General features: G+C 35.7%; 1 protein-coding gene across 5 annotated transcripts in view; it reads right to left on the bottom strand.

Moving 5' to 3' along the window:
* PLPP1 (phospholipid phosphatase 1) overlaps positions 1–26,939 on the bottom strand; it is a 91,344-nt gene that overhangs the window by 37,862 nt on the left and 26,543 nt on the right. For 4 of the 5 annotated variants that reach the window (XM_040453209.1, XM_040453241.1, XM_040453233.1 and 1 more), the window contains one exon: positions 22,247–22,401. The exons of the other annotated variant lie outside the window; for it this stretch is intronic. In XM_040453209.1, the coding sequence (XP_040309143.1) occupies positions 22,247–22,401 (155 nt within the window). The remainder of the gene's footprint in view (positions 1–22,246; positions 22,402–26,939) is intronic. 5 annotated transcript variants of the gene reach the window in all.

Here is a 26,939-nt window from a genome sequence, read left to right as displayed (position 1 = left end):
CACAAAGATTATGTTGAAAATTATTTTTAGATTTAGAAAAAAGGTTTGTGGTATTTTTTTTTTAATATAGAAGGAAACAAAATCACATACAAGTATAACTAGTCCATTTTTAAAAACAGGAATACACAAATGGAAAAATATTGAGTGAATCCATTCTCAAAGAATTCTGGTAGGTGCTACCAGGAATACAAAACTGAGTAAGGTACAATACATACATAACTGTCGCAGAGAATAAACAGAGGTACAAAAAGCTATGAAGCTTGAAAAGAGAAGCTTTGATAATATTCAAAAAAATGGTGGTAACCACAATCAGAATCTCAGTAGAAATTGTCTGGTAAAGATAGATTTGGGGATATAAAGAATTTCTGAAGCCACAGGGTAAGAGAAACTCTGCAGGACAGACAGGAAGTGAAAAGAAGAGGAGTGTGAGGCACCTGGCAATGGCAATATTAAAGGAATGAGCACAGGAGGAAGATCCACTGAGGCAAACCTGGAGGGCGGAAAAAAGGTCAAGAGAGAATAACATCACTGAGGCCAAGTCCAGAGAGAGCATCTCAGGAGGTGATGAAATGGTCCACAGCAGCCAACACATTTTTAAGAACCAGACTTAGTAGAAGTGGTTTTAATAAGGAAAAAAGGGTGGTAACCAAACCACAGAGATTTTAGTAAGGAATGATTAAAACACACACACACGCACACACAATAAGCAGGAATATACCACAAATGTACACTATTCTTTTGAGAGTGTGAGTAAAGAAAAGCAATTGTATCACAGAAGGCCTTAGAAATATTTCCAAATTAATATTCGCAATCCCTCATATAAGTCCATGAGATCTATTACATCACTGCCATTATCCAACACCATTTCATTTTCACTAAAACTGAATGTAGAGCCCAAAAAGGGAATGGAGAAGACCAAATAACCAGTTGTTCACTGACCCACTTAGGGTCAGTGACCACGTCCAGATTCGTGCTCTGGAAATTTTGGCATTGGAACAAAGACTGACTCAGTCAGAGCTGGCAAGCAGCACTGAACCATGCACAAGAAAGACTGGCAAAAGAAAATGCTGAGGACAAAGCAGGAGTGCAAGGAAGACAGAATGACCAGCCTGGCCCCTAAGAGCGAGAAATGGGGAAAGCAGTCTTGGCTCAGCATTGTCAAAGGGTCCCACACATCTTGCTGTTTTGAACCTTTGAGTGTCTTGTATCCTTTCAACAAAAGCTAGTTAGAAAGGAAATCTACTCCTTGCAAACAACAGAGCCATAACTAAAATAATTACAAACATTCTTCCTACTCTGACAGCATATAGATTACTAATTTTTTGATTATGCTACATAATGCTACAGTGAACATTTCCAAATACTAATTCTTATTTTCAGTTCTAATTATTTCCTGAGAATATATTTTTTATGTGGAATTGTAGGCCAACAGATATAAATGTTAAGGTCCTTGACAAACTGCTCCGAAAAGGTTATTCTACATAATAGCAATTTACTCTAACAGCCACAGGGTACATAAATATGGAGAAGTGCAAAATTTTAAGACTTATGATGCTATCTTCAGTATTAACCATACATTTCTAGGCAAAAGGGTTCCACTTACCCTTTTGTCAATGTAAATCAAACACCCTTTTCCTTTTACCTCAAAGATTACATCTCCAAAACAATCCCTTTTCATCATTAGTCAGATGACTACATTCGTCAAACCATGTTTCTCCTAATACTTAAGTTTGCAAAATTCACTTTCATTTCCTTTTGGGAAAAAAAAAAAAAAAACTTTACTGAGGTATAGTTTACATACCATAAGATTCATCCACTCTAAATACATAATTCAGTGATTTGGGTAGACTTACAAAGTTGCACAACCATCACCACAATCCAGGTTTAGAACTTTTTCATTACCCTAAAAATTCTCATGAGCTCATTTGCATTCAATCCTTGCTCCCACTACCAACCCCAGGCAACCACTCATCTGTTTTCTGTGTTTACATAGATTTGCCTTTTCTGAGCATTTCCAATGAATGGAATCATATTATATGTAGTATTTTCTAAGTCCTCACATCACTCAGCATAATTTTTTGAGGTTAATCCACATTGTAGCATGTACTTTGTTCCTTTTTTATTGCTAAACAGTATCATACTATATGTATATACAACATTTGGTTTATCCATTCACCAGTTAATGGATATTTCGGTTGTTTCAGTTTTTGTCTAGTATGACTAATACCACTATAAACATTTATGTATATGTTTTTGTGTGAACACAGATTTTCCTTTCTAATGAGTAGACACCTAAGTATGGAATGGCTCAGTCATATAGCATATATTTCTGTTTTAGGTTCATGTTTAACTTATTAAGAAACTGCCAAACTATTTTCCCAAATGGTTCTACCCCTTTACATTCCTACACTCTGCTTTTTAATATGCCCATGTGGCTAGTCATATTAGCCCACGTAAGAGTCAGATTTTCTGCATGGTAAACTCATACTTACCCACAGGTAAGTACAGCGTTCTACAAGTGAATACTTATAATTCAAAAGAGGGTATGTGATATGGTAGCTCACCACTTCCAACAACTAAATACCACAAGACCACTTCTCCATCCCTTATCAGAGATAGGAAAAGATAATATAAGAACATGGTCACACACCATCTTTAACTTCCTCTGCACAAGTACTCAGGATCTCAAAACCATGATATAAACAACAGTGTTAGTTAGAAAGACTGGTGGTGGGGTGTCCAGCAAAACTGAGAAACTGTAGTTAAGAACTTTTTTACTGTAAGCGAACGAAACAATCAGCAAAACTAAAAGGCAAATGTCAGAATGGGAGAAGATATTTGCAAATGACATATCAGATAAAGGGTTAGTATCCAAAGTCTATAAAGAACTTATCAAACTCAACACCCAAAAAACAAATAATCCAGTGAAAAAATGGGCAAAAGACATAATAGACACTTCTCCAAAGAAGACATCCAGATGACCAACCAACACATGAAAAGATGCTCAACATCACTCATCATCAGGGAAATACAAATCAAAACCACAATGGGATACCACCTCACACCTGTCAGAATGGCTAACATTAACAACTCAGGCAACAAGAGATGTTGGTGAGGATGCAGAGAAAGAGGATCTTTTTTGCATTGTTGGTGGGAATGCAAGCTGGTGCAGCCACTCTGGAAAACAGTATGGAGGTTCCTCAAAAAACTAAAAACAGAACTACCCTACAACCCAGCAATTGTACTACTAGGCATTTATCCACAGGATACTGGTGTGCTGTTTCAAAGGGACACATGCACCCCCATGTTTATAGCAGCATTATCAACAATAGCCAAAGTATGGAAAGAGCCCAAATGTCCATTGATGGATGAATCGCTAAAGAAGATGTGGTGAGTATATACAATGGAGTATTACTCGGCAATCAAAAAGAATGAAATCTTGCCAATTGTAACTACGTGGATGGAACTGGAGGGTATAATGCTAAGTGAAATTAGTCAGAGAAAGACAAGTATCATATGACTTCACTCATATGAGGACTTTAAGAGACAAAACAGATGAACATAAGGGAAGGGAAACAAAAATAATATAAAAACAGGGAGGGGGACAAAACATAAGAGACTCTTAAATATGGAGAACAAACAGAGGGTTGCTGGAGGGGTTATGAGAGGGGGATGGGATAAATGGGTAAGGGGCACTAAGGAATCTGTTCCTGAAATCATTGTTGCACTACATGCTAACTACTTTGGATGTAAATTTTAAAAAATAAAAAATAAAACAAGTTTAAAAAAAAAAAGAACTTTTTTACTATAAAGGGAACTCTTCTAATAGTGAAAACTACACAAATGCCTCCATAAAATAATGTTTTAAGGTTCATCCATGGTGTGGCATAGACTGAGATCCTGTTCCTTTTTATTACAGAATGGTACTACATTACAGGGATATAAAACTATCTGATGCTCAGGAAAGAGTGGCATGCGACTCCTGGGTCCACAGCAGCAAATCATTAAGGGGTACACTGCCCCAAGGCTAAGAGCATTAGGCATCAGTCTGAAAAATCCTGACACAAAGATGTCAGGCACCATACCTCAACAGCCTGGAACATGAACAGACCCCACTGGGAGATATAAGATACCACCAAACAGAGAGAGAATGATGTCCTTTTGTGAAATACCTCAATGATCATATTCTTCTCCTAATTCCTGAACAAGAAGGGAAGGATGGAGATGGAGACAGGAAATGTAAAGAACCGAAAGGTATAGACTAGACTGCAGGATAATGGGTCTATTATTATTTTTGATACCTCACTGTGGCCCTAGGCTAAACCTAAGGGAGGTGTGTGGGTTTTTTAAAATTTTTTTATGTTTATTTATTTTTGAGACAGAGACAGAGACAAACAAAGCATTAGTGAGAGAGGAGCAGAGAGAGAGGGAGACACCGAATCTGAAGGAGGCTCCAGGCTCTGAGCTGTCAGCACTGAGCCTGATGCAGGGCTCAAACCCACAGACTGGTAGATCATGACCTGAGTCAGACACTTAACCAACTGAGCCACCCAGGTGCCCCTGGAGGTGTGTGTTCATTTAGTCTACCTTCTTTATTAAGTCATTTGAAAATATACCTTTGTTTACTTACCAATGGGGAAAATTCCAAGTAGGAAAGAGTCAATTTTGAAAATACCAGTTGCCAAAGATGCTAGTGAGGACCTAAAATATAATTGTACTTAAAAAGATAATAACAAGAATATGTCAATGCTTAATTTCTTTTCCTTCTGCATATATTTAAAGAGAATGAGGGTTGCCTGGATGGTTAAGTTGGTTAAGCTTCCGACTTCGGCTCAAGTCATGATCTCACAATTCGTGGGTTAGAGCCCTACATCAGGCTCTCTGCTGACAGCTAAGACCCTGGAGTCTGCTTCAGATTCTGGGTCTCCTTCTCTCTGCCCCTCCCCTGCTTGTGTTGTGTGTGCATCTCTCTCTCCCAAAAATAAGTAAACATTAAAAAAAAAAAATTTAACGAGAATGAAACCATGGTGACTATTCAAGAGAACCTGTGAAGGCACTCTGCCCCATTCACACATATAATAAAGTGTACTTGGGTACATGGGAGTACGTGATAAAATAAAGTTTGGGAAAGAGAGGGAATGAACTAGAAACAAAAACAATTACTGAACTACACCAAAAAACAAGAGTCAAGAAAAGGAAATGAAGATCAGTTTTTTTAAAGCACTGAATCTTTCTTTTGCTGTAAACAATTCAGAACATTCACCTTATATATAACATACCCTCATGTTAACAGAGCAATGATATATTTCATTAATATTAATCTTTACTAAAGAGATGGTTTTTTTAAAAATTAAAAATAATTTAACCAGCACAATAAATTATAACTTAAATTAACTGAAACTAGAACATTTTCCTATTTTAAAACTACCACTAAATCTTAAAGAAAGAACTCTGAAAAGCTTAGTATTAACTACATTTGAACACAATTCTGTATACAAATCAAAATGTTAAAGAATTCCGTCTGTAACAGAAGTCTTATGAATTCAAGAAACTTAAGGAAGATATCAAAATAACTGTTAATTTTGTCAACATTAAGGGATATTATAATTCAAATAGAGAAGGTAAAATCTCAAAGCCTTGAGTACCATTTCTTTAATAAAGAAGCAATCATTCAACAATTAAGTGGGTTCCTACTACTCTGTACCAGGCACTAGTTTGAGGCAAGGAGGAAACACAGATTCAGCACAGATCTTATAGGGTCAAGTTCTGGATTCATTTTCATTGATTTTTTTTTTCTTTTTGAGAGAGAGAGAGACAGGACAGGAAAGGGGCAGAGAGACAGAGGGAGACACAGAATCTAAAGCAGGCGCCAGGCTCTTAGCTGTCCACACAGAGCCTGATGAGGGGCTCTAACTCAAAAACTGTGAGATCATGACCTAAGCCAAAGCTGGACACTCAAGTGACTGAGCCACCCAGGTGCCCTTTATTTTTTTTTAATTTTTATTTATTTTTCAGAGAGAGAGAGAAAAAGAGAGAGCAAGCAGGGAAGGGACGGAGAAAGAGAGGGATACAGAATCCAAAGCAGGCTGCAGGCTCCGAGCTGGAGCTCAAGTCAGACACTTAACTGACTGAGACACCCGGGCACCCCTGGATCCATTTTGAAAGTAGGGTCAACAGTATTTGCTGAAGGATGGGCTGGATATAAGTGTGATAAAAGAGGAATCACAAATGACACTGAAGTTTACCATGTGAGAGACCAAAAGTTTAAAGTTAAATTAACTTGGGGAAGGGGTGGGGGGTGGTGGTGACTGGCTGGCTCTGTCAGTAGAGCATGTGACTCTTGATCTTAGGATTGTGAGCTTGAATCCTACACTGGGTGTGGAGCCTACTTAAAAAAATAAAATAAAATAAAATCTTAAAAAATAATAATAATAAAGTTAAATTAACTGAGACAGGGAAGATTGGAGACTGAATATCAGAGCGGGCAACAAATAGCTCCAAGAGTTGAAACTTGGATGTACTGAGTTTGAGGTGCTCATTAGTAGACATATCAAGTAGACAGTTAGCCAGTAAGCCCACTGAGGGAGAGGTCCAAAATGAAGATATAAATTTGTCACAGAGGTGGTTTTCAGAGCTATGAAACTGGATGAGATCACCAAGAAATCGGTACAGATCGAAAAGAAGACCAAAGAACTGATACCCAGAGCACTCCAAAATTAAAAAGTCAGGAGGAGAAGGAACTTGAAAAGAATAAAGAGAAAAGGCAGCCAGTAAGGCTGAATTAAAAGTAGGGGAGTATAGAAAATCCCAAAGAATCTATCCCAAAACTCCTAGAACTAGTGTGTGTGTGTGTGTGTGTGTAGCAAGGTCAATCACAATCTATATAGTAGCAATGGGCAATTAGAAGCCAACAATACCATTAATAACAGTTCAAAAAACTTAAATACTAAGTTATAAACCTAAGTAAGTATATATAGGATCTATATGCTGAAAACAACAAAACACTGATGAAGGACTGTTTTTCCTAAATAAATAGAAAGACATCATCTTCATGGATTGGAAGATATAACAAGTTCAAGATGTCAATTCTCCCCAAATTGAGCTACAGCTTTAATGCAATTATTATCAAAATTCCAGCCATATTTTTTTGTAGATACATTGATTCTAAAATTTATGTGGAAAGACAAGGGAAACAGCTAAAACAAGTCTAAAAAAAAAAAAACCCAAAGCTAGAGGAGTCACACTTCCTGAAATTTACTGAGAAAAATGTACCTATTTTTTCTCCATTTGATTTTTAGCTACTCAATATATATTTTTACCACCCAAAATAAAGCTACAGTAAGACATGTGGTATAAGAGGAAGGAAAGATATATAGATATACATACAGATATATCTAGATATAGATAGATATCTAGATATAGATACATCTATATCTAGATATCTAGATATAGATCTAGATATATCTATATCTAGATATCTATATAGATATCTAGATATGGATATAGAGATCCAGATATAGATATAAATATAATATATAGATATAAGATATAGATATATAGATCTATATAGATCTATAGATATCTATATCTTATATCTATATATTATATCTATCTATATCTACATATATATCTATATATATATATAGATATACATATATATATATATATATATATATAAAGCAAGAACAAAGTCCAGAAATATATCCACACAAGTACAGCCAACTTTTTTTTTTTTTTTTTTTACAAAGGTACAAAAGTCAGTCAGTGGACAATGGAGGGTCTTTTCAGCAAATGATATTCAAACAATTGGTTAGTCATACACACATAAAAAAAATGAACCTCAATCTAACTTCTTACTTCATATAAAACTTTACACAAAATGGATCACAGAGATATAAAGAACAACACAGAAAGCTCTAAACTTTTAGAAGAAAACATTTTTTTGAGAGAGAGAAAGAGAGTGTGAGCAGGGGAGGGGCTGATGGGGGGAGAGAGAGAGAGAGAGAGAGAGAGAGAGAATCTTAAGCAGGCTCCATGCCCAATGTGGAGCCCAAGGTGGGGCTCAATCTCACAAACTGTGAGATTGTGACCTGAGGTGAAATCAAGAGTCAGATACTTAAGCAACTGAGCCACTCAGGCACCCCTAGAAGAAAATATTTTTAAAAGTCTCTGTAATAGGATTAAATGAAGAATTCTTAGACATTATACCAAAAACGCAAGTCTATAAAAGAAAAAAATACCAGTAAACTTGATACTCCAAAATTTAAAATTCTTACTCTCAAAAGACATTTAAGAGAATGAAAAGACAAGATAGAGACTGGGGAAAAATACTTGCAAATCACATATTCAACAAAAGACTTTACGCACTCAGAATAAATGAAGATCCACAGTTAAAAAAAATAATAATAATAATAATAATAATAAATAAAAATCTCAACAGAAAATGAGCAAAAAAATGAACATACACTTCACCAAAGAGGATACATGGGTATGCAGCAACCACATGAAAAGACGTTCAACATCAATAGCCATCAGAGAAAAGCAAACTGAAGTCCCAAGGACACATCACTACACACCAATTAGAATAGCTAAAACAGGGGCGCCTGGGTAGCTCAGTGGGCTGGATGTCCAACTTCAGCTCAGGTCATGATCTTGCTGTTCTTGAGTTAGAGCCATGCATCAGGCTCTGTGATGACTGCTCAGAGCCTGGAGCCTGCTTCAGATTCTATGTCTCCCTCTCTCTCTGTCCCTTCCCCACTCGCTGTCTCTTTCTCTCTTTCTCTCAAAAATAAACAAACATTTAAAAAAGGAAAAAAAAAAAGTGGCTAAAATAAAAATACAACATTAGTGCTGGGAAAGATGCAGAACTAGTGGACTATACATTTCTGTTAAGAATGTAAAATGATGCAGAAAATAGTTTGGCAGTTTCTTAGAAATTTAAACATACATTTATTAAAAGACTCAGCAATTCCACTACTAGGTAGCTACCCTAGAAAAATGAAAACTTATGTTCACCCATTCAAGTACAGCCAACTATTTTGTTGTTGTTGTTGTTGTTGCTGTTTACAAAGGTACAAAAGCAATTTAATGGAGAAAGGAGAGTCTTTTTGGCAAATGATGTTGGAATAAATAATTGATCATCCATACACAGATACCAAAAAATGAACCTCATAGAGCTTTTCTTGTAATAGTCAAAAACTGGAAATAACCAAGATGTCCCTCAGACAAACAGAAAAATAAACTGCAATACATTCATGTATTACTCAAAAGTAAAAAAAATCAATTATCAATGCGCTCAACAACTTATACAGATCTTAAGGGCATACTAGAGATAAAAAAAAAAAAGGTCAATTTCAAAAGGATATATACTGCATGAATCCATTTATATAACATGATTGACAAAATTATACTGGTGCAGAATAAATCATTGGTTGTCAAGTATTAGGGACTGGGGGAGGGTGTGACTAGAAAGAAACAGTCTGAGGGAGTTTCTCTGGGGTGACCAACAGTTCTGAACAGTTACATGAGTCTATACGTGTGATAATGTCCTAGAATTTTACACACACACACACACACACACACACACCAAAAAACTGCATGTAGAAACTGGTGAAATCTGATTAAGGAGTGTATATTAGTTAATAATACTCAGAATTTTATCACAGTTATCAAACAGGTTATCATTGGAGGAAGTTGAGTCAAGGGAAGAGGGAACTCTGAACTATTTTCCTAACTCATATGAGAGTCTAAAATTATTTCAAAATAAAACATTTTTAAGTGTTTTTTTTTTTTAATGTTGCTAATAGATCAAGTAAGACAAAGACCACTAGACTTAACAATTTATAAACTGCTGGTGACTGACAGGAACTGTTTCCATCAAGGTGATGATTAGAGAGCAGAATGCTTAAAACTCAAACTGTGGAGGGTTTTCAGTTATCGGAAATGGCATCAACTAGGACATGACCACAGAAGTTAAACGGTTGATGCTGATTCATAGAGGCACATGTACCCCAATGTTTACAGCAGTGCTTTCAACAATAGCCAAATTATGGAAAGAGCTTAAATGTCCATCAACTGATGAATGGATAAAGAAGATGTGGTTTATATATACAATGGAATACTACTTGGCAATGAGAAAGAATGAAATCCTGCCATGTGCAGCAACGTGGATGGAACTGGAAGGTATTATGCTAAGTGAAGTAAGTTAGGCAGAGAAAGATATCATATAGTTTCACTTATATGTGGATCTTGAGAAACTTAACAGAAGACCATGGGGGAAGGAAAGGGCAAAAAAATTGTTACCAACAGAGAGGGAGGGAAGCAAACCATAAGAGACTCTTAAATACAGAGAACAAACTGAGAGTGGGTGAGGGGTTGGGGGAAAGGGGGAAATGGGTGATGAGCATTGAGGAGGGCACTTGTTAGGATGAGCAGTGGGTGTTGTAGGTAAGCGATGAACCTTGGGAATCCACCCCAAAAACCAAGAGCACACTTTACACACTGTAATGCTAACCAAATTGGATAATAAATTATATTTTAAAAAAAATTAGAAGTTAAATGGCTGAAACAGACAATGAACTGGATCTTTGAAGTTGAAAAGTTAAGGGAACTGAGAATTTCTTACCAAATTTGGGGAGGGGGAGGATCAGCTTATTCTTCAAAAATTCTCAAGGAGGCTACTGAACTATATCAAGTAAAATAAACCACCAGATGTTCTTCTAGAGTTGCTCAAAGGTCTACAGAAAAGTTTATGAAAGCCCTAAACAAGTAGTAAAGTTAGACAATGGGAAATGATTGAAAAAAAATACATGCAAAGCATTTTGCTTCCACTTAAAAGGTGAATAATTGAGAGTACCTTTCTCCAAAATACAACACCAAAGTGGTTTACATATTTTACTAGGAGCAAAATCAGTTAACCCTATTCTTAAGAACAACGTCAGACTTTGAAACCAGTATGATGTTTGCATCAGTGAAACAAGCCCTCTTCTCATGGCTTTCTGATAGACAAAAAAGCATCCTTTTTCAAGTTAGAGAAATACATATGAACAGATTAAGTGACTTACATAAAGTCACACTGAATTTCAGGAATGGAGCAAAGAATCAGATTCACATTTTCACTCTTAAAGAGTTTAGATGAGGATTCAGAAACTGTTCCAGCAGATAAAGTCAACATAGACAGACAAGCTTCACTGCAAGGTTTAGTGGCTATCACTAACCCAAGCTTCCTGCCACTCTTCCCTAATCTAATCTTCACCACCTTGATTCACATTCATAACTACAACTAATAAAAGAAAATCAAAATCAAAGAGTTGTACTCTTTTGGGCTTACCCACTTTCATCAAAACAGACCCACTCCACACTGAAGACAATGAAGTACTGTCAAAAAGAATGTGATCTACAGAGTAAGGTAGATTTGAGGTTAATATCCCAACTCCACCCTTTGGTAGCTATAAAGGAAAAACACCTACCAGCCTCAGAGAACTGCTAGGAGGAGATTTTTAAAAATCTCTAACATTGTGATAATTCATACACAAAAGCCACAGAAGAACACAGCCTTCCATTTACCCTATAGGAAAAAATTCTAAGCCAAACAATGAGCAGCCAAACTACAATAATTTCAAAGAGAATAAGCAAAATTCTATAGTAAACAAAATGGATGCCTTTCCAGTTACTCTTTTTTTTTTTTTAAGTTTATTTATTTCTTATGAGAGGGGGGGAGAGAGAGAGAGAGAGAGAGAGAGAGAGAGCGCGCACGCGCGCGTGCACAAGCGAGGGAGGAGCAGAGAGGAGACACAGAATCTGAAGCATGCTCTAGGCTCTGAGCTGTCAGCACAGAATCCTCTGCCAGGCTCTAACTCACAAACTGTGAGATATTACTTAATCTGAAGTCGGACCCTTAACCAACTGAGCCACCCAGGCACCCAGTCAGTTACTCTTTTCATCTCCTTGCCCCATGATTTTCTTATTGGGACACATGAAACAGAAATACTCTCCACGCTGGAGATAACAGGTAACAGATAATCTGCTAAAATTAAACAAGGGTATACTCCCCACCCCAAGTTACAGAGAAATTATATAAAAAGTATACAGAAATATTTTTTCTCTCTCTCTCTCAAATTTTGAGAGCTCCTCGAAGAATGCTTTTAGGTATATCAGAAGATTAACATTCAAGTGTAAGAATGTATAGAACACATATGTGTATTTAACTAAACACACAACTTGTACACTGTGCTTCAAAACTACCACATGTTCTACTGAGAAAATCACTGAATCACTAGACCATGCATCCCACTTTTCTTGCCCTGCCAGTGACCTCTGCTTATAATCCCTCTAGATACAACAAGATCACAAATTGGATTTCCACCCCCACCCTCTAAGCCAAGACAACCACGCCTGTGGAAGAGCTATTGGAAAGTAGCTTAATTAAAAAGACTCCTCTCTGCTGCTACCCACTGCGGTGAGCAGCTACTGATAAGGCAGCAACTGGGACCTGCTTTCCAAAAAGAAGCTGTTCGGACAAAATGCTCTGAACTGGTGTTGACTGTTCACAAGCCAAAACTACAAGTAAAAACACAAGTGTTGTTTCTACAAGTAATACAGAATTCTATTTCTTGTCATGTTAGAAACACAGGTTCATGATAAAAGCAGCAAACTGTCATTTTTAAGACCCTTTCTCATTCTCATTCCAAATATGAAACCTTAAAAATAATTAATAAAAATGTTGGAGAATTTCTTCTAATTCTTATTTAAAGAAGGAGCCCACAGGAATTTGGCTACAATAAAATATTAAGTGATCTTGTAGAAAGCCAGATACAATGACATAAACTATTTATAGCTACAGGAAACACCAAAATGTTTCACGAGTGACTTCTTTACAGACACTATTTTTGCTCATGCTTCACAATTACTGAATAAGGTAGTATTCAAAATCCCTCTACTGCATTGGATATGCTTATTTTTTAGGACTTACATCACCAATCCTGCACTCCCATCACAAATGAGTTAGTTTCACATAAGCAGTTTTAAGCTTACATTTTTAAACATAAGTCCTGTTTTCAACAAAAACTAAATTTAGGATTTTCAAATATTTGTTTAAAGTAACCACGTAACATGACCAAGAAATTAAATAATTTTAAGTCAGCTTTCTTTAAAGGGCTTAAAGATCCTTTAAGATCCCAGGCCCTCAAAATCCTAGTTCTTTCCTAACATTTGGTATCCAAATCCAACCTGAACAAATGAAGGAATGACCCTGGTCCTTATTTACCTCACTTAATTGGGACTAGTCATATTTCATTATACAGATATTAAGGTCTTTGATTATGTCTTAGACTTTTGCTGAGAACATTACATAAGATATACAAATCACACAACCTTTCAAAAATTCAAAAAGTTTTGACTCCAAGAGTTTGGGATAATGGACTGTGAACCTGTAATTAGATAACATCTTCACTATCAAAAGAAGCTTCTAAATTCAACCTATTAGTTTTCAGGATGCTAAAAAATTTTTAAATTATTTGAGTTTTATTACATAATGAAAACTGAAACAGCAATGATCCCTTACATAAAATGTACTAAACACATCTCCCACACATGTATTCTCTTAATTATCGGAATGTGTCACAAGACTTGTTTCCTTATTTTTTCATTATAAAAACTGAAAGCTTGCACTGAATTTGTAAGTAACTGTCATGTTTTCTAAATTTAAGTCTTTGCCAGACTAAGTCATAAAGTAAAACATTTTATTTATTAAACTGTCAACCAATTTTGCACTCCTTTCCTGAGAACCAATAATCTGAAGTCAAAATACTCCTATGAGTTAACATAAATAAGATGAAGCGTAGCCCTGAAATTTTAGTTTCCTACCACATAATCCTACTCCTAGCAATGAATATATAAATATTCATTAACTACAAGGATAATCATTTTTAGCAATCATTACAAATATTTAGCCAAAGAACACTGACATTTCACTAGACTTGAACAAATTTTTTTCTTTAAAAATAATTTTTTTAATTAATACACTCTATCTTTTAAAGCAATTTTAGATTTAAAAAAAAAAAAACTGAGCAGGAACATTCCCTCTCCACAACCACAACCGTTAATTTCCCTCCATTATCAATGTCTTTAACTGATAAACCAATACGGATATGTTATGGATATATTATTATTAACCAAACTCTATAGTTCACATTAGGGTTTCTTTCTGTTGTACATTCTATGCGTTTTGATGAACACATAATGACAGGCATCCACTACAAAAACATCATACAGAAGAGTTTCATTGTCCCAAAAACCTTCTGTACACCAATCCCTCATCCCTCCTCTGTCCCCACCCCCAAACCCCTTTCAACCAAAGATCATTTTGTTGTCTCCAGAGTTTTTTCAGCATGTCATATAATTGGAATTATATAGTATGTAGCCTTTTCAGATTGGCTTCTTTCATTTCACATTATGCATTTAAGGTTCTTCCATGTCTTTTTATGGCTGGATAGCTCATTTCTTTTTAACACTGTATATATTCCATCATATGAACATACCACAGTTTATCCATTCACCTACTGAAGGACATCTCAGTGGCTTCGAAGTTTTGGCAATTATGAATAAAGATCCTGCTGTAAATACTGTGTGATTTTCTGTGGACATAAAATGTTTAATTCATTTGGATAAATACCTAGAAGCACGACTGTTAGATCATATGATAAGATTATGGTTGCTTTTCCAAGAAATTGACAAACTGTCTTCCAAAGTGGCTAAAGCATTTTACAATCTCAACAGCAATGACTGAGAACTTCTGTTGCTCCACATCCTCACCAGCAGTTGCTGTTGTGTTTTGAATTTTAACCATTCTAATAGGTGTATAGTGGTATCTCATTGTTTTAAATTACAATTCCCTAACGAACTAAGATACTGGCCATTGTTTCATGTTTATTTGCCATCTATATATCTACTTCAGTGAAGTGACTGTCTGTTCAGATCTTTTCCCTACTTTTTGATTGGGGTATTTATTTACATATTGTTGAGTTTTAAGAGTTCTTTGTATATTTCAAATAAAGTCCTTCACCAGATATGTGTTTTGTAAATATTTTCCCTCAGTCTTGCTATACTATACACAGAGCAGAAATTTTTAATTTTAATGAAGCCAAACTTATCCATTATTGACTTCAAGGACCATGCTTTTGGTATTGTTACCTAAAAACTCATTGCCAAATCCAAGGTATAAATTTATTTTTAATTACAAAAAAATTTTCAAAGACACAGGGTCATGAGTTCAACCAATTTCTTAAAACCTAAAAAAAAGTACATAACATCCCCATCTATAGTTTTCAAAATACTATTTATGAAAGAAAAAAATAAATTAATGAAATATTAACACAAATGCTTACATTTTTTTTTAAAGTAAACTCCATGCCACACATGGAGCTTGAACTCATCACCTCATGCACACACCCCTGACTCAGCCAGTCAAGCACCCCAAATGCTTACACTTTTATCTTAAGTATGTCAGATGATACTTCCAAAATAAGTCATACTGACATACTCTGCCTTCAGACTCTTTAGTCCATAATGAAAAAAATACAAGTATTGCTGTGCAAATATTTTCATACAGAGATGAAAAGTTTGCAAAATAAAAATGGTCTGTTTTACAAAAAGGTTGAGAGTTAACATAAAGAAGATAAATTCAGGGCGCTTGGGTGGCTCGGTCAGTTGAGCATCTGTCTCTTAATTACAGTTCAAGTCACGACCTCACAGTTTTGAGATCAAGCCCCATGTTGGACTCTGCAATGAAAGCACAGTCGCTGCTTGGGATTCTCTCTCCTTCTCTTCCTGCCCCTCTCTCTCTCTGCCTCTCTCTCTGCCCTTCCCCCACTTGTAATTACTCTCTCGCTCACTCTCTCAAAATAAACTGTATAAAAAAATGTAAAAAAGATAAATTTGACCTTTTTATATATCTTAATATAACTGCATACTAATGTCATTATATCCATCAAAAATACATTTGTATTTGGCCATTTTGCCAACTCAGTGTTCACCAAATTAAATTATGTCCCTTTTGGGGCACCTGGGTGGCTTAGTCACTTAAGCGTCCAACTTTGGCTCAGGTCATGATTTCATGGTTAGTGGATTTGAGCCCTCCATCGGGCTCTGTGCTGACAGCTCTGAGCCTGGAGCTGCTTCAGATTCTGTATCTCCCTCTCTCACTGACCCTACCCAGCTTGTGCTCTGTGTCTAGCTCTCTCAAAAACAAATAAACATTTAAATAAAAAGTTATGTCCTTTCTGCTTGAAAAAGTGAGGGGTGATGAAGAGATCTAAGTGTGGTGAGGAAACAGAACTCTGAAAGCAATTTATATGGTAAGACGACTTAATTTCTATGGTAAGCAAAATCAACATTTTAATTTCAATATTCTTCTCACATATAATTCATTGATGAAATTCATGTAGTAGAAAGAGATTTTAGGGCTTCTCAAAAATCAGGTTTCTCATCTTGAAATAACATTCAACCCATTTAAGTTAGAAAATAATGTCCACTAATTTAGTAGAGCTGTGCCCAGCATGTGAAGCAATATAGTTCTTCATCCCTTAACTTTAGCAAAGGCATTCCATAACAATCCCTGAAACTATTTTTAAGATTTTATGAGAAGATATTTTTTCCAATGAATCCCTTAAAAAGATATAGCATTTAGGAAAACAACAGTGAAATTCAGTAAGTTTGGCTACTATGAAACTAAGAGAACTTCAGTTTTCATAATCAGCAGTATATACTCAATATTTATGTAACTTTTCTTACCTTTAAGTACATCCAATATAAATTAAGATTTATCAAAATATTTTCAAGTGTTCTGTTAAATGGATGTATAATCATTAATATACCAAATTTACACATTACCTCTTTCAAACATAGCATGAAAAGCAATCTGCTCCTGGTATACCCTGAACAAGAATCCTATCAGGTCAGTTTTCCAGGAATCCCACTACCCTTTAAGTATTCTCTTAGTAATTTTCCATCTCCTGATATTCACACACTGTCTGCCTCTGTTGTATTCAGAGATGAACTCCATCTCTTGTTCCTATTGCAATAATCTTGAATAAAGTCTTCGTCACCATTTTAATAAGCATCAGCATTATGTTTTCTTTAATAATAGAAATCTTGTAAGGGACAAAACATCAAATTCCTCAGTAAACGTTACTTGGGAGACTGAAAGAAAAGGAAAACCTAAAACTTCTTCTTAAGATTATTCTTTATCAACCAACATCTGAGTGCAGAATTGTGTTCAAGACACCAAATCCATAGAGTTAAAGATAGAAAGATGTGTCTATAACAAAGAATTTGGCCTTTGTCTCTGGCTCTTAAGAAGAGACTAAATTCCTGGGATTTCCTAAGTCACAGGAGTATCTTTGTTATTCATGAACCTGTTAGATCACACCTGAGTTTATGCTGACAAGATGACTCACAGTAGGGTCCTGGTCACCAGAAAGATCAACCAAGTGATCAGAGGGATGGAGCTTAGAGCCCTAAGGAAGCCAAAGGGACTGGAGATTGAGGCTTAATCAGATGGCCGATGATTCAGTAAATCATACCTAATCAAATATGAATGAAATAAATGAAACCCCGAAACCCCAATAAAAACACCAGACAGTTGAAGCTTGATGAATCCATCAGAGTGCTAGAAGGGCGACAAGCTTTGATTCCACTGGGAGAGGGCAGAGAAGTTCTGCATTCAGGCTTCCCCTAACTCCATTTCTTGAGGGTTAAGGGAATCTCAAGGGTTCCCTCAAGGGAAATTGAGGTCCTGGGAACCTCCAAATTTGTAGTAGATTTATGAGAAGTATAGGTGGCCTGGAGACCCCCAAACTTGTGACTGCTATCTCAAGTGAGGGCAGTCTTGTAGGGGTAGGAAGTCATGGAAATCCTCTAGATTTGTAGCCAGTTGGTTAGAAGTGTGGGTGACCTGCGGACCCTCAAACTTACATCTGACAACTAAAGTAAGGACAGTCTTTTTGGAGACTATGACCTTAAACTAGTGGAATCTAATGCCAATTCTGGGTGGTTACCGTCAGAATTGGATTATAGTATACCTCTACATGCAAGACAAAATTTCTGTCTTTAAGGAGATAGATATGGGTTTATCAGTAAATCCACTCAAGTCCACAGACAAAACAAGGACAAGGAGTGGAATTTTTATTTTAATTTATTATGCATCTTCAAAATATCATTATTTAGGGGCATCTGAGTGGCTCAGTTGGTTAAGCGTCCAACTTCGGCTCAGGTCATGATCTCACAATTCATGAGTTTGAGCCCGCATCAGATTCTGGGCTGAGAGTTCAGAGCCTGGAGCCTACTTCAGATTCTATGTCTCCCTCTCTCTCTGTCCCTCCCCCGCTCACATTCTCTCTCCCTCAAAAATAAACATTAAAAAGAATATTTTTTTAAGTATCATTATTTAAGTCTTTTCTTTTGGTACTTTCTTGGAGACAGACTAAACTAAACCCACAAACTGAACAGTTAAGCTTCTGGAAAAACTATGTGAAAATGGGTATACAGTTCAGACAGTTAAGCTTCATGTTTATCAAAATGAAAATGGGAAACTTTCTAGTGGGTTTTAAAATTACTAAATTAAAAAAAAATTTCTAAATAGCCTTCCTTATTTGAAAAATTGTATGTGTTCATGGGAGGAAATAAAATAGGAAATATGAGAGATAAAATGAAATAATCTCATATACTAATAATCTCACTATTCAGAGAGAACCATTACCACTCTTCTGTTTCTCCTTCCCACTTAATATATTAAAGAGATCTTTCTAGTATAATAAATATCAAAAATTATAAAATGTATGGATATTACAGTATTTCATCACTGGGGTAAATCATAAACAGTCTCCTAAAGCTGAACTAATTTATTTCCAATTTTCTACTACAAAAAAATAATGTTGTAATAAACATTCTTGTAACTAATTCTCTCCAAGAAACTGGTACCATTTCCTTAGGGTAAACTATTTGAAACATAATTTCTAGGTCTAATCATATATTCATCTAACATGAATTTATACTCCTACCCACTTTTGGATATGAGAATACTTGTTTTATACACTTGACAAGCTAGGGAAAGATTTTACCTTTGCCATTGTAACAGGCCAAACCATTTTATCAGTGTTGCTTTAAAATGAACTCCTTTGGGGCACCCAGGTGGCTCAGTCAGTTAAGCATCTGACTCATGATTGTGGATCAGGTCACGATCTCACATTTTCATGAATTCGAGCCCCTCCTCGGGATCTGCATGCTGACTGCACAGAACCTGCTTGGGATTCTGTCTCCTTTTCTCATTGCCCCTCCCCTTCTCACACTCTCTCTGTCTCTCTCAAAATAAATAAATAAACTTTAAAAAAAATAAATAAAATTAAGTTAAAATGAACTCCTTTGATTTTTTAAAAAAATCACATCTTTTTAAAAATATTTTTTGGCAATTTTTGTATTCCACTGACAACTTTCTGTTCATGCCCTTTGCTCACTTTACTTTAGGGCATTCATCTGTTCCTCACTAATTTATAAGAAAATTTATATATAAACAGTCTAAGCCTTTTTCACATATATCCAAATATACCCATAGTTGGTCATGATGCAGTTGACATCACTGTGAATAATATACAGTGTCTCTTTAGGAGTTTTTATAAGCTGGCCACAGAAAATAGTCTATACCATTACTTTAGGCTAAACATTTTTACTACAGGGTTATACCATGGAGCAATCAAGACCTAAAAAAAAGTTTCAACCAGAAAAAAAAAAAAAAAAAAAGACTTAAAAAAACCAACTACTCACACTCACTACTCAAGTCAATGTAAAATAACCCATTAAACACAGACAACAGTTTTCTATTCCCAAACTGTATACATTTTAAACTCTAGAAAAAGTATACTAATTCATTGCAACACAGGGATTTGGGATTTAACACTTACTTTATCATTACTATCATTACTCTGAAAGTTTGCATGAAAATTCAGGATTTTACCGTTTTCTAGAAATGTAAAAATTTACGAAAGTAATGTATGAGGAATTACAGAGGGAGAAGATAAACCTACTTGAAGTCAAAAGGAGAGGAAAAAAAAAATGTCAAATAAAAAGTGGATTCTTAAAACGCAAAAAGAAACCTTAAGACCAAAAACATAGAAATCTATAATTTTCTGAATGTTGCATCTTTTTTGATTAGCTGATAAAAAGTACAGAACGCATTTTTTAAAAAAGATTATAGACCTCAAATTGTAAAATAAAGTCACTGTTTAAAATCTTAGTACTCATCCAATTATAAAGTATGTATGCATATTAAGTTACATCAAACACAAACCACTTTACAGAAAATAAAATTGTTTTCTATACCAGGTCACTTCACTCAATAGCAACCTTATGCGAATTAGTACTGAAGCACCCAAGGATTCCTATCTAAGTCTTTTCCTGTTGTTTTTTAAAAATTTAGCTTTATTGCTATTAAATTAAAAGGTGCTTGATATTTATTAATAACTCAAAAAATGTTATTACTAGTAAAAAAAAAAAAAAAACAAGGAACAAAACAGAATTTCCAATGTGTTCATAATGACCTAAAAAAATGTCCAACTAAAGGAAATAACATCAAAATATTAACTGTCTTCAGGTGGTAGAACTAAGGGTGATTTCTTTTTCCTTTATATAACAGATTTTCTTAAACTCAGAAATGAGTATCTATTATTTATATAACTAACCTTTGTAAAGAAACAGATAAAATGTACCAAGTCAAACAACTAAAAGTAACTTCCTGAGAGTCAAGCAATTATCTCCTCAAGTAAAGGGATAGTTTTTAAAAACTTTATCTGGTTATAGCTGCTCAAAATAACAGCTGCAATAAACACCCTGCACTTCATACAAAGTACAGTTACGGTAAGACAGTACAGTCTATTTTCATCTAAGTAGCAATACTATACGCTTTGCTGCACAATGTTTCAAAAGCTTGAAGCCTAAAATAAACCTTACCAATTATAATGGAAATTACTTTTTAGGGAAAAATTAATTATTTCCCTAAAGTAAATCCCAGATTTTTCTCCTCTTTTAATCCTATGAAAGTACTTACAATCAAATTAGAATGTGTAGACAATAAAAGGAAGTATTTAATATATCTTGATACATTACAAAAACCCAGTACCCTTTACCTTCCACAATAAAGTGCTAAAGACCATCCAAAAACAAACAAAACAACACAAAATTCTGCTAGTGAAAAAGAAAAAAAAGAACTCAGGTATGAAATGGAAAACCAAAGAAGTAGTTAGGTTATTATTCTTAGCCATCAGGGCAAAATAGGGAAAGAAAGCTAGCCAGTCTTATGATGGAAACAAGCCTGCGAGGTCTGCTAAGACAAAGTTTTTAAGTCAGCCATCTGGGGAAGCCAACTGCCAAAAGACAACTGGTCAAAAGGAGAAATACACCAGGAACTGCTGCACTCCCAAGACACTCAATGAGTAAATCTTTGCTCCTTCTCTTCTATTTCCAAGTCACATAAAGAGAAACAGCAATGGGCAAGATTCAGGAATCACAGCCAAGGATAAAAAAAGTAATCATGAAAAAAATAAATAAATAAAAGACAATAATCACAAAATCTCATTGGTCAATCCTAACCCTAATTTGTGAAACTTAACCTAGAAGGACAGTTTCCAGTTATTTGAAAAAATGAAAACCAAAATTGTCCTATAAACCGATAAACTATCTAGGTCAATACTATTTTTAAAATAGTAAGTTTTAATGTATTCCGAGGATTTTATTTTGCATATGTATTGATATTCTTTGTGCTGAAGTATTTTCTCAATTTTAATAAATAAATCTATCTCCTTTTTATAGCTTCAATTTTCATTTAAAATAGGATAAAATAAGCATCATCTTAGTTATAGCTCTGCCATAAAACAGCTTACTGGGCTTAAGCAAGTTTCTGGGCCTAAGTTTCTTCACTGATGTACTGAAAGGGGTTGGTCCAAATGACTTAAATGAACCCTTCCACTGTAAAATAATCATTCTCTAATTCTTCAGGATGACATCAAGTTGTTTTGGGTAACATCCCCCTGTAACTGAAGTAACAATGTCTCTAGGTTAAAACAGTGGGTATCCTCCTCAGTCATTCACCGTATCAACACTGGTGAAGACAGTGCTACAGATTTACTCCCACCCCAACTCCATCACCTCATCCAACCTCCGCACAACATACCCATCACTACCTACTTATTAATTTACTTACAGAGGAAATGGGTAAACCAAGCCCCACTATGTTGAGGACAGTGGATGTGACGGTACTGTCATGGTACGGATACTGGATGCTGTTGTCTTTACAGAAAAAGCCTCTCTGAAATGGATATATTTGGCCCAAATTTAGAACAGCCATAGGCATGGAAGCTGTTGGGGAAGGGAAAAAAAGACACACATGGTTAAATTCAGTTCACTTCATTAGGAAGTAAAGTCTACTGAATGGGATGCAAATCTTAACCATATTTGGTACTTTTTGAAAAGGATCAATATTCCAAAATACCCAAGAGTGAAGATTAAGGAAACCATGCAGCATTAGCTTGTCCATATCAGCCCCACCTTTATCAAGTATAAATTCTCTTACTTGCGTTGACCTCTGATTTTAAAAACATACAATAAAGAAATCCCCATGGAATTGGCCCATGGAAAAATAAAGTTGAAAAAACAAGAAGGATTTATATTTTACATTTTGTAATTAATTTATTTTTAATTGACTTGTTCAGTATCTTAAATATGTTTAAGAAAAAAAAGGGAAAACTTTGTGAATACATTAATTTTGAGCAATATCATAACAGCCAAAAATAGTCAAGGAGGGGAAAGAAAGAAAATAGAAACCATAAGTACATCTGATAATAAAAACTGAAAGAAACTAGTCTTTCAGTCTTTATTCTCAAGATAAATTTAAAATGATTTTTATTAGCCCTGGCAAGGCTCCAAATCACTTTAGTAAGTTATACAGGAAAAATGAAATTTTCACCCAAATAAAATGAGAGACCAAAGAGAAGTTAAATAAGTTAGTAGCTTTGTAATAGGCTCAAGTTTACCATGTTTTTATGCTTTGTTTCATATAATTCAAACAGTCAAGCATTTACTCACTACTAGCTCAGTACTAGCCTAGGCCATACAGAGAGACACAAACTAGTATAAAACAGACCCTGGGTTCAAGAGCCTAAATTGTACGTGTAGACACAGAATATACACTAGAGGAAATGGTTTAAAAAGTAATACCAAGATAAACTTTTAGAGGGTGATGAAACTGTTCTGTATCTTAAATGTGATGGTTATCCATAACTCTAAGCATTTGCCAAAACTCACAGAATGTACGACAAAAAATGAATCTTACTGTTTGCAAATTTACAAAGAAATACCATAAAAAGAAAGTATGGCTAATTTCTTAAAAGGTATAAAAGGTCCTATAGGAATTCAGAGGTCAACGTGAACCAAAGTAATTAGAAAAGACGATTTTTTAAAAAAGCAACTGAATTGAACTTGTAACAGCAGGTAAACTATAGGCAATAGGGAGGGGCTCAAGGAGAGCATTTCGTGGTATAAGGAAGCATGCGTAGCAGGAGGTCGCACTAACAAGAGCAGACAGGGAATGAGCAAGGGGTTTTTCAAGGTATATAACATTTTATAGCCAACATGTATTACATGCTCACACATGACAGGCACTATGCTACGCAGAGTAACTCCATCCTTACCTACAACCCTGTAGGTAATACCACTTCTCCCATTTTTCACACAAAGTTATTATGAGGCTTAGACAAATGCAGACCTTGCTGAAACTAATAAAGAGTCGAACCAGGATTCCAACACAGGCTGATTCCAGAGTCAATGTATATATGGCCTCCCAAGGAGGCCAGTGATCTGGATAAATTAAGAGATTAGAACTGTGAAAAGAAGGCAAGACCGGGAGGCAGGAGACGTGTTGTCTGGAAAAGCTTGTTCAGTATAAAATACTTATTATGTTCATAAAAAAACTCAAAGTGAATGGAATAAAATGTTCTCTGCTACAGATTACTCTTAATTCTTCAATTATGGGTGTTTTTTTGGGGATAAACAGTGCTTGAGATTATTGTATTTAATAGAAAGAATTAAGCATTTAAAATACTGGCCTAAAAAAGGACTTTTCCTATAGGAAGTAAAATATCACTGTGCTCTTTGTTCAGACAGGATCAGCAACAGGGTAAGATAAAGGATGTGAGAAATTCACTTTAAAAAAAAACAAAGTAGAAAGGTGACCATTTCATACAGCTTTGAAACAATCCAGGAACTAACTGATAAGTAGTGTGTTGACAGTGAAAATAGAGAAGGATGCATGAAAGAGTGTTGTGAATATAGAAATGACTCAACTTCACGCCTAGTCACAATTACTGAGGCAGACTTTAAGGTGAACTTCAGGGTTTGGAAATAAAATGGTGGTCCTACGGACAGAAATGTGAAGTTAGGAGTGGAAGGTGGTTTATGATGGAACAAAATTAGTTTAGTATTATTGAGAATATTGCCTTTGGGGTAATCTGGTAACTTCTTAGCCTGGCCTCATCTTTCACTCTTCCCCATGTAGCCCTTAAGACTCCAATCACACTGAACCGTTTGCTGTTACCTGAACATACTATGTTTTCAAAACCCTAGGTGCCTTCATATATGTTCATCCTTCTAATGGGGATACTTGCCCTCTCATTTCCCCTTCAGTCCAAGGCAGGCATGCCTTACTTATCTGTCCCATGGCACCTTATAGAATCATCTATCACACTGTATTATATATTGCTTCTGACATTCTGTCAGCAACTTCAAGGCAAAGACACTATCGTTCTCGTATTCTTTGCACCAGGCACACACACAGTTGGTTCTAAATGAAAAGACACTAAATGGCTAAATGAATAATGGATAACAATCAGAAGTAGGGAGACATATGCAAGTTACTGGCATTAGAAGTGGTAACTTAAGCCAGGGGCATCAAACAGTTCAGAAACAGCCAAAATCAAAACTAACAGAGATAAAACAATCAGCTAATGACTAATATCCATAGTGAAATCATGAACAGAGACTGTAGGAGAGAAAGGAAGAAAAGATGATTCCATGCTCTAGAGGGCAGGGGCTGTGTCTGTTTCATTCAGCAGCACACACTGGCCATTCTTGGCAAAGAATGAACAACACAGAAATAGGGCAATGTTGTGATACAAAAGCCAACAGAGGTAAGAGTATCAAGCCTGTTATCTAGAAAGGTAAAATGTCAAATACTGAGACATTAAGGAGAGTGAGAACTGAGTAGTCTATGAGGTCTGAGTAAAAAGGGTATCTCAGGTAACCACCCTTTTATGATAATATTATACCACCTGCAATAACACTCCAATATCTTTATGAAGAATCTTCAATAATGAGCTTCAATACTGGACTGTCACTGTCTAAGCATGAATCTCTTTCTTCAGGTTAAATATATCACAATTATTATCTCTACTGCTCATATATTTTATATATACACATGTGTAGAAGCACATCCCTATGAAGTGAATTCAGTGCCCCAAAGAATTCTTATGTTGGAGCTCTAACCCCCAATTTTATCATACTTGGAGGTAGGTCTTTTAGGAGGTAATTAGGGTTGAATGAGGTCATAAATCCAATTACTTAATCCAACAGGACTGGTCTTATAAGAAGAGGAAAAGATGGGGGGTGTCTGGATGGCTCAGTTGGTTAATCGTCTGACTCCTGATTTTGGCTCAGGTCATGATCTCATGGTTCATGGGTTAGAGCCCCATATCAGGCTCTGTGCTGACAGTGCAGAGCCTGCTTGGGATTCTCTCTCCCTCCTCTACTCATGCTCTCTTTCAAGATCTCAAAATAAATAAAACTTTAAAAAAAACATTTTAGTTAAAAGAAGAGGAAAAAAGAGATCTCTCTCTCTCAGTGTGCATGCCTGAGGAAAGGCCATGAGAGGACACAACAAAAAGGTGTCCATCTATAAGCCAGGAAGAGAGTACTCACCTGAACCCAACCATGATGGCATCCTGATCTTACAATTCCAGCCTCCAGAAATATGAGAAAATAAATTTGTTGTTTAAGCCACCATATCTTTGGCATTTTGTTACAGCTGACCAAGCAGACTAAGGCAGGCACACGCATGCACACACGCACACGCGCACACACACACACACACACACACACACACACCATAGCATATCTATCCCCCTAAACAGACACCTCTATTTAAAAAGCAATGGAATATTCTCTGCCATAGAGATAATTTTCAATAATATTTTAGGATAGTAATGGAGAATACTGTGTTCAAGTTAGTGTTATAGGAAGATGCTTCTCTAAATAAACCCTCTCCTGTGTCTCCTCCTCTCTCTGACCCTCCCCACTCATACTCTTTCTCTCTCTTAAAAATAAAATAAACATTAAAAAAAAAGAGGGGGTGCCTGGGTGGCTCAGTTGGTTAGGCATCTGACTTCAGCTCAGGTCATGATCTTCCAACTTATGGGTTCAAGCCTGGAGCCTACATTGGATTGTATGACTCCCTCTCTCTCTGTCCCTCCCCCACTCACACTCGGTCTCTGTCTCTGTCTCTGTCTCTCTCAAAAATAAATAAACATTAAAAAAAGTGATGAAACAAGCATTCAGTACAATAACTTATTTTCAGTAACTTATTTTTTAAAAGCTCAATAAAGTGAAAAGAATATAGATCAAACATGAATGAAATGGAAAACGAAGGAAAAGTCAGATCAACTAACTACATCAGTTTTTGCAGGTTAACGAAATTATTAGTCTTGTTAAAGGCTTAAGAAAAAAAGAAAAACACAAATACATCAAATTATTAAACTGTTAACAAGGTACCATCTCTATCTCTGGACTAAATCTTATCAGAAACTCAGAGATACTAAGTAAGTCGAGTACACAGCGTGTGGGTACGC

The sequence above is a fragment of the Herpailurus yagouaroundi genome, unplaced genomic scaffold (genome assembly GCF_014898765.1).
Source record: "Herpailurus yagouaroundi ecotype Mexico unplaced genomic scaffold, PumYag 29, whole genome shotgun sequence".
Lineage (NCBI taxonomy): Eukaryota > Metazoa > Chordata > Mammalia > Carnivora > Felidae > Herpailurus > Herpailurus yagouaroundi.
The sequence above is the reverse complement of the archived record's forward strand: the minus strand, read 5'-3'. Positions and strand labels throughout refer to the sequence as shown.